Source organism: Limulus polyphemus, unplaced genomic scaffold (genome assembly GCF_000517525.1).
Source record: "Limulus polyphemus unplaced genomic scaffold, Limulus_polyphemus-2.1.2 Scaffold5991, whole genome shotgun sequence".
Lineage (NCBI taxonomy): Eukaryota > Metazoa > Arthropoda > Merostomata > Xiphosura > Limulidae > Limulus > Limulus polyphemus.
The window spans coordinates 13,624-23,282 of record NW_013671601.1 but is presented as its reverse complement, the minus strand read 5'-3'; the positions used below and the strand labels follow the sequence as shown (position 1 = coordinate 23,282).

The following is a 9,659-nucleotide window of genomic DNA, read 5'->3' as shown; positions in this document are numbered from 1 at the left end:
ACAACACACTACTGTATAGTGGTGTGAGCGGTTAAAACAGGTGACCACTCCAGGTGGCCTTCGGCTCCTTTCAGGGAAAAAAAACAGCTCTTTAGCTCTTCCAGTACCATATCAATCACTAAGAGGGTTTTATTTCTTTAATTACATAAACAAAAACCCACTAGGCAGAGAAATAAGTGTTAATTTTTTTTTTTGTAGCTTTACTTTCTCTCTCTCTTTTTCTAACATAATAACTTTATAGCCAAAACTAACAGTATCTGACCAGGCTTATTTTTTAAGCTAGTACTAGAACTGGGACTTATTTGAGTTACTTTGTCATTTTTTATGTTTGCACATAGATTTCTTTCTTTTTCAAAAACAGGTCCACTTCACCCAGCTTAGCACCTCTACTTTCTTTTTTTAAATTTCACCCCTGATCCAAACATATTTGCATAAGCATACATATTACACAATCACACTTTACTTAGCTAATGGTAGCTAAAATAGTCATAAACTAGAACTTGTAAGGTTTTGTTGTATAGTATGAACTTAAAATATTTCATAGTACATCATAAAAACAAGAGATTGATAAACAAGTGTAAATCTAGACTGAGAGTTTCAGCATTTCCTTTGAATTCAGGAAAACGAGTAGATGAAAACAAATTACACCAGCAAAACTTTCGTACACACAGTTAAATAAAGCTTTTCAATGTCAACCTAACTTTAGTGGAGGTAGAATAAGCTCAAATTTATAGGGTCATGTGCTATAATGAATTATTGATTCTATAGGTTGCGATTAATTTATAAACTCATATGTAATTATAAAGAAATATAATATTTTGCATATTAGTTGTTCATTAAAAAAAAATCATGGATAGATTGCAGGTTAATCATATGGTAAAGACCCACAAATATGGTACTATAAACTATCGATTCCATGAGCAATAATTTGTCCAAAGGCAGTTTTAATCTGGAAACTTAAGAGATGTGTTATGTTAAGAATCATGAACTATAACTCACAAGCAGCGTTTAAGCAAAAGGGTCATTTGCAAACTTAGAGACTCCAGCATCAAGAGACAAATGCATTTGGTGTTCACGAACACCAATCAGTAGGTTCTTTTAAACTACTATCTAGACTCTGCTTGAGCTCAGTAACAGTGTGAAGGTGGTTAGCCTTCAGCAAGAACACCAGTATCTGACAGTGAATGTTTAGTAAAAAAATAGTGATCACTATCCAGGAACAAGTTCAGCCGGAAGAAGTGTTAATGTTTCAAAAGAAGATATCGGAAGACACATGCACAATACAGATTTTACGATGCTATACTAGTAAAGATTGTCTATTGTAATATCCAAGGTCAAAGATAGCCTGTATGAAGCTTGCTTATTTTTTAAATTTCTTGAAATAAGCTTAACATATATAGTAAGGATCACTGTTGCTTACCGTGATGAAAATGTTAAGTAAGTTCTCTAATGTTGGTAGCTGTGGGATAAGCTTCTGGACAACTTTGCTAAATGCTTCAAATATGGAGTGGTCATAAATGCTTGTCAAGTAGAAACTGAAATAAAAAACAGGATTTTAGAGAAAAACTAGTGATTAAACACTAAATATTTTCTTATCACAGCTAAAGGATGTTAATGGCATTCATATTTAATAGCAGAAACAAGCAAAAAGAAACTAAAGTAATATTAATGATATCATTACTTATATCAATTAATGATATCATAAAATATTCTAACGGATCTCCAATCACTAAAGAAATTACCATAAATACTAAATGGTTCTATGGTTATTATTTAATTTTTAATAACAAAAAAAGTTTCTGATGTGCTGAATATTTTTCAACACTATTTAAACTATAGACATAATTAGCATTTCTAGTTATTTTTAATTCTATTTTTAATCCTTTTTCATGCAAGGTGTGACAATAATAAAAATATTTTCCATTGAAAAAGAAAGAATGAAAAATTAATTTTAATATTAATAATCCAATAAAGAAAAAATATTACTTTAAAACACGTTTTAATGTGAATTCATGAAGAACTGTGCTCTGAATGCTCTTGTATATAAACGAACAAAACATACATAGGATTGGGGGTACGAAACGAACTAAATGTTACTGACTTCAGAACTCAGAAAATTTCTCGGAAGGAAAATATATCCCACAGATAGGAACAGAGAGGGAGGAAACTGTCAAAGGGAGCAAAACCAAGAAATGTTTTAAAATATATGTCACTGTAACTATATATATATGTCATTTTAACTACTTTTCTCTCCTAGTTTAAGTAGTTTTAAAAATTAGGTAACACTTTAAATTTATTATCAATGCTTTATTTCTTAATATTCAAATAAACATGAAACACAGCTGATGGATTTTGTTCTTATACCTAATACATAACTTTCATAAATTATAAAATTTATAGGGTCTACCTAAGCTGGTAAAACGGCACATTAAGTGTTACTGACATTTGAAAATGTGGATAAAACCTCCCTCAATTTTGAAGTTTACAAACCCATGATCAGTACTACCAGAGTTTTTTAATAACCAAGAAAACAAAACTAATTCTTTCAATTTTCATCATACTTAAGTCACATTGATCATTAATAAATCAGAACTGCATAATAACAACTTCAAAAACAGAAGACAGGCATATCTACTGCCTAACTTTAATGCAACTTCACCAAACACAGCCTCATAGTAGCTAGTTGTTTCATGGCAAGGAATGAGAATTTTAAGTTTTTATTTATTTATTTTTTTCAAATTTAAAACAGAGAACTTACTCTGAGAAACCAATTTCTGCATTTCTATCAATCTGTGTAAATGAAGATCACTAAAACGTATCCATTAATCATTATGATTAATGTTACATGGATACATCTATGAAATTTCGTTCTTATCAAATACAAAATAAAATCAACAGATGCTTTGATATATTATCAGTGTAATGTCTCACCTTAAGTGAACATTATCCAGTCCAGTATCTAGCAAGTCATCATTTGCTCTTTGGTTTATGTCCCTCTGTGTCTCAATCTTGTGGTCATCTGACAATCCATCAACTTTGTGGATGAAAACTTCAAAGCGTATCTCTGTGTTGACTTTATAGGCTCGGGAAACAGTCATATGAAGTTTGTTAAGAGCTTCCATATAATCGTCCTTCACATCCAAAAGGAAGGAAACTGTTTATAAGTACTATTTCGAACTGTTGTGCTCGATTATACACGTGTGCAAAATGTTACAAAGCTTCAGAATCACAAATACATTATATCTTTTTCTGGACAAAAACCTAGAGTTCAAATCACGGTATGCTAATAATTAAATAAAAATCACACTTAAGTAAAAATTCACAGAAATTATGCCGTACTAAAGTAACATCTATTTTAGCATAAAATACGTTAATTTTAAAAATCTTGTGATATACATGGAGCTCAGTTTATGTTCATAAATCTGAATTTATGAAGTTAATTTATATATGAAATCATATTTCTTTTCACCAGTATTATCCAAGTTAAACTAGACTGATATTGATTTAGTGTACAAGATGCACATCGTTCAGAGCAAAAAAAAGATCAGCTGCTTTCCACATCACACAAGAATCCATTATTAAAACAGAGGTAAATTCTGTGTCTGTTCATATCTAAGAACCTGTACTACTTGAAGTTTTAGGATAGTGCCTGTTGTTCTATGCTTTTATGATAGATATATTCATATAAATTTAACATGCAAAATTAGAAAAAAATACTCTGACAATGTATGATCAAAAATAATGATAAAAGACAAACAAAAGGATAAAATGTTCAGTTTGTCAAGCTAAGGAAAGTATATGTTGATCTTGAGTGTCAAATAATTTCAGAATTATATAATAATTTTGGTTTGTTTGTAATTAAGTACAAAGCTACACAATGGGCTATCTGTGGTCTGATTCTAGCGTCGTAAGTCCGCAGACGTGCCACTGGGGGGCAAGTTGGGTTGGATCAGTTAATGATAATATTTTGCTATAGGAATTTTTGGAATTCTGTTCCTATATACCTTTGGGAGACGATCATTTTATGATTTGAGATATTAATCCCTTCAAGTTTGTGTATTTGCATCTGTATAATCATAAAATATCCCTGTTAAACTTAAGCGAAATTGGAGATGTTAAAGCTGAAAGATAATGCAGTGTTAAAATGGATGGAATGACTGTGAAAAGTCTGTTATCCATCTTGCTAAGGTCTCAGTGAGCCCCAAAAAAATAATCATCATACTTTCCATATTATAATTTTCTAAATATTCTGTATATCTTCAGAAAATTTGGTAAACTTTCAGCAAGCATTACTAGTCATTTGTACACAGAAAACAGATTTTTTAATTAAGTAAATTTACTAAAAATATGTCCATCAGTATAGAGTGAGTGTTGATGGTTCCGAGTGTAAATTGGTTTTCATGTTAAAATTAAAAATACTTTTCTTCACCTGAAAATTGTAAACTTTCATATGCACAATCTCTAAAACCTCCTAAATAACTATTAAACTCTTTTCTTTCAGTAAAACTTTATATTTTATTCTTCGGTAAACTGTTTAGGCAGAATATTCATGATGAAACTCAGTTGAATGGCCAGCAACTGCCTGTTGTAGAAACGCACTTTATTTCTTGTTTTGCATGCGTATCCTATTTTTATAATTATAAAAGTGACTAAAATGTAAAAATTGAACAAACGTTTTGGGTTAGATAAAGTAAAATAAATAATAATATTAATAATTTTTTTATGAGGAATTCTCACAAGTAGTCTGTTATGTAATTCGATACTGTAATGTGACTTGCACATTTGCCACATGATTTGCAATTCATATGGCACGAATAGTAGTTAGACACAATTGAAAGGGCAATGTATACTGTATTAAAGATGTATACTGTTATTAGCTTTAAGCCACTTAGGGTAAACAATAAACTAAGTATAAATAGATGTATACTGTTATTAGCTTTAAGCTACTTAGGGTAAAGAATAAAACAAACATAAATAGATGTATACTGTTACTAGCTTTCAGCTACTTAGGATATACAATTGTGGTTTTCTGTTACATTTTACAGTCATTCCAGAAAGAAAATAGAGGAAATTTAGAATTATTTCCTAATTGTTTATAATGGTTACGACATCGGTCAAATCAACTGACATCATATAGAGTTAGGGTAAAGAAAATAACATAAAATAGTTTTTTCTGTAAAAAAGAAAACATTTGATATTCATTTAGGATGTTTTAGAGGTCATGCAAATGATATTTGAAAATTTTCAGATGAAGAAAAAGTATTTTTTAATCTTATCATGAAAATTACTTTGCACTCATAAAGGGAAACAACAAACAGTGTAAATTGTAAATAAAGTTTTTCATTGAACATTAACATGCTCTTTTCAATTTGCAGAAAGTAAACATGTAGTGTACTTTGTAAATCAAGTTTTTCATCAAACTTTAACATGCTCTTTTTAATTTGCAGAAAGTAAACGTGTAGTGTACATTGTAAATCAAGTTTTTCATCAAACTTTAACATGCTCTTTTTAATTTGCAGAAAGTAAACGTGTAGTGTACATTGTAAATCAAGTTTTTCATCAAACTTTAACAAGCTCTTTTAATTTGCAGAAAGTAAACGTGTAGTGTACATTGTAAATCAAGTTTTTCATCAAACTTTAACAAGCTCTTTTCAATTTGCAGAAAGTAAACGTGTAGTGTACATTGTAAATCAAGTTTTTCATCAAACTTTAACATGCTCTTTTTAATTTGCAGAAAGTAAACGTGTAGTGTACTTTGTAAATAAAGTTTTTCATTAACAATGAAGTGCTTTTTTTTAGTTTATTAAATTCTACCTACGAGACCCTTCACTGTGGGACCCTTGTGAGAACCCTGAACTTACATTAAATTCCGTACTTCTCAGAGGGGTGATAAATTAGTAAAGAGGAAAAACCTACAGAACAAATCTCGACTACGGAAGATTGAAGAATTTTTTAAAATATTTCCTTATAAAATTAAGAACTTAAAACTAACATAATATTAAAATTTGATTCATTAACTATGTTTTCACGCCAAGTTTATTCATATACAACAATAATAAATTAACTAATTATTAAATTTTGAATGTAATTCTCTAAAAAGTCATGACATCCACACTTTGACCTACCCATAGCAAGAGGGTTAATGCACAAAAATATTTCTTCTTGACCAGTAAATATGAAAATTTTCTATTCCCCTTCTAGAAACAAGTTAAAAATAACTCAAACAAAAATACAGTTCGTATAAACTACGTAAAAAGAAAGAAATAGCCAATGAAAACAAAGTATTTGTGTAAAGTCTGTCAAATTTAGTAGTCAATAACTAATTGTTTAAAACTTGGTGATTATGATTCATTCACTTCAACATAGGAGGTACAGTAAGCCACCTTTCAAACAAATGTAATGGGATTAGTCACCAGTTGCAGATTTTGCATAGATTAGTTAGGCCTAAGAAAAAAACAAAACAAAAAACACCATGCTCCAATACTGTATTTGAAACTGAATGGTGCCGATTGTAAAGAAAACACTCATTTGTTAAACACAATATTAAACAGTAGTAAGAAAGCCTGCCCCTGAATATTTCCTGGCAGGTGTTTACTTACAGAAGACTTGGCAATGTTAAAGTAATTTAATAGTACAAGCTCCTTACTTGAGCATCAATTACAAACACTAAAGCTCCACATCCACCAAAGATAACCTCAGAGTCAAATGTGGGGTCAAAAAAATCAATCTGTCCAGGGAAATCCCAAATTTGAAACTGGACAAATGAACTATTGGAAATATCTGAAATAGAAACAAAAAAAGATAAAAATGAAAAAGATAAAGTAATTATCTATAGCATTCAGTTATTAAATAAAATAAAGAATTTCAGAACTTAAAAATGTAACAGATGTAGTGAATGATAGAAAACAAGTCACTAAATTTATCAGTAAAAACACTCACAGTTATGACTGGTCTAGCTTTAGTACAATACACACAAAAATTGGAATTTAAGCTGCAAATTTCTTATATACAGTAAAAACATTCGCAGTTATGACTGGTCTAGCTTTAGTACAATACACACAAAAATTGGAATTTAAGCTGCAAATTTCTTATATACAGTAAAAACATTCACAGTTATGACTGGTCTAGCTTTAGTACAATACACACAAAAATTGGAATTTAAGCTGCAAATTTCTTATATACAGTATAAACACTCGCAATTATGACTAGTCTAGCTTTAGTACAATACACACAAAACTTGGAATTTAAACTGCAAATTTCTTACATACAGTAAAAACACTTATACAGAATGTACAACCTTTGAAATAAGGTTTCCATCATCTAGGTAACAGATGTTGCTGTTCATAATATTTTGCTGCTTGAAAACTATTTTTGATTGATAGCAAATACAACTCTTTCATTAAAATATCTTTAACAAAAAATTTACATAATTTTCATAATATTTGTCAAATTCCAGCAAACAATCTATACAAGACTAAACCATGTATACAAGGCTGCGGGAAGAGATAAAGTTTTAATTGCTAATTTTTGTTGCGTTCTAACTCAGTGGCTTCTTTTTTCCAACTGAAGACCAGCTTGTTCTGATACCCAAATTTTATGGACTACTTCATAGAATATTAACTCTCTAAAGTACTTTAAATTGAATTGTTAAACATTATGTTTTTTTTCAATCATATTGCAGACCAGGTGAAATCTACATGGAACAGCATTGGTCCAAGGACTAGCAGTTAGGAGTCAATGATACCAGTCTGGAAGTTACATTCACTGCTACATGGAACAGCATTGGTCCAAGGACCAGCAGTTAGGAGCCAATGATACTAGTCTGGAAGTTACATTCACTGCTACATGGAACAGCATTGGTCCAAGGACCAGCAGTTAGGGGCCAATGATACCAGTCTGGAAGTTACATTCACTGCTACATGGAACAGCATTGGTCCAAGGGCCAGCAGTTAGGAGCTAATGATACCAGTCTGGAAGTTACATTCACTATTTCTAAATGAGGTTAAATATTTTATGTGTTTAGAAAAACTACTTATTAAATCCAAACCATATTTCACATTATGAAAAAAACCTTGAAAATATAGTGACATATTATCTAATTATTTACAATATACAGTAGTTCATTTTCAGTCAGAGCTATGAGCATATACACACTGTGTGAATATAAAAACATTCTTTGAGTTACTATGACTACTAAACTAACAGTTTCATCTAGGCTTTCAGGTATCAGCTCCATTTTCAAACATTGTTAGTTTTTCACCCAACATAAAAGAACAATGGTGAAAAATAAGCTGCAAGTAAGCCAACTGCAATCATTACACAAAACACTTTTCAAAACTAAAAGATTTCACTCGTATTTTAATTAAAATTTTTTGTGATAAATAAATTAAGTTATACCTCTCTTGCATGAATAAGTTATAACCTTTTGTGAAAACAATTAAAAATCTTCTTTCAGACTTACAATAAAAGCTTGTAGATATTATATCCTCTATTGTGTTTATCAAGGTTAAAAACAATTGGGTTATATTCCAGTCTTTTCCAGTTCAAGCAACAGGAAAAATATCAACTTTACCAGAATAAAATACAAAATTATCTCAACTGTATTTTCCACAAACAATAAGCCACAGAAAACACAAAAAATCTACTTTGTACATGTTTTTAATATAACTCTTAATAGTCATGCTTCAATAAAAGTTTTTTTTTTTTTCCAAAAATAAAAACATACCATCTTTGATGATTTTGTTTGTGCTTTCCAAAAACAGTGTTTCATTTGGAGACATTTTGTGAAACACCACTTTCTGTATTGATGACTTTCCACTCCTGAAAAATCAAGTCACATAAATAAATTAGTGACGTGAAATATATTTTGTTGGTACTTACCATGTAAACTTGAAGTTTTTCTCAAAACACATTTAAAATTAATATTGGTTAATGATCCTTGAATATGTCTGTTCAGTTCTGCACTGCTTATAATTGAAGATTATTGATTTTCTACAAAAAAAAGTTTTGACAACAACAAAAGAAAAGGCTCTTTAAATAATTTTTATATATTTCATTTATTTAAATCTTTTATATTTTTTTTTCAAGGATGTCAATTTTTATCTGCATGAGCGAGATGATTGAAAGGGTGTAGACTCGATACTTGCAGATTTCCAAAAAGCTTTTGATAAGTTCCCAAACAAATGATTAGCTAAACAAATAACATCAGTATGGGTTGAGAAAAGACTAATCAATTGGATTGTATGGTGGTTGGAGGGGAGAAAGAAAAGGTTATTAATTGAGTCCAGTACCAGTGGTATCTTGTTACCATCAGTGTGTCTCAGGGTTCAATGCTTATGCCTCTGTTTTTTTCTTCATTACATTAATGATATTGAAGAAGGCATATTTAGTAAGTTAGTAAAGATTTGATGTCATTAGAACTCTTAGGCATTTCTAGCTGTATTAGACGAAAGACTTGTTTCAAATACTAAGTTGGACAAATATTTAGCAACTTACCTTAAATTATAATAAGTGCCAAGTAATACACCTTTATTATAATTTGGATCACATATTTATTCTAATATATATTTATTCTCAAACTACCAAAGCAATGTACTGTTCCTAACAGTAAACCTAACAGAAGTTAGGGTTTTATTTATATATATTGGTGTACTTTGGTG

At 30.0% G+C, this 9,659-nt stretch overlaps 1 protein-coding gene across 1 annotated transcript in view; it reads right to left on the bottom strand.

The window, feature by feature from the left end:
* LOC106473231 (ras-related GTP-binding protein C-like) overlaps nt 1-9,659 on the bottom strand; it is a 30,387-nt gene that overhangs the window by 9,187 nt on the left and 11,541 nt on the right. Inside the window, exons 3-6 of the mRNA XM_022401707.1 lie at nt 8,726-8,820; nt 6,647-6,780; nt 2,932-3,131; nt 1,421-1,535 (exon numbers count right to left, since the gene is read on the bottom strand). Of these exons, the coding sequence (XP_022257415.1) occupies nt 1,421-1,535; nt 2,932-3,131; nt 6,647-6,780; nt 8,726-8,820 (544 nt within the window). The remainder of the gene's footprint in view (nt 1-1,420; nt 1,536-2,931; nt 3,132-6,646; nt 6,781-8,725; nt 8,821-9,659) is intronic.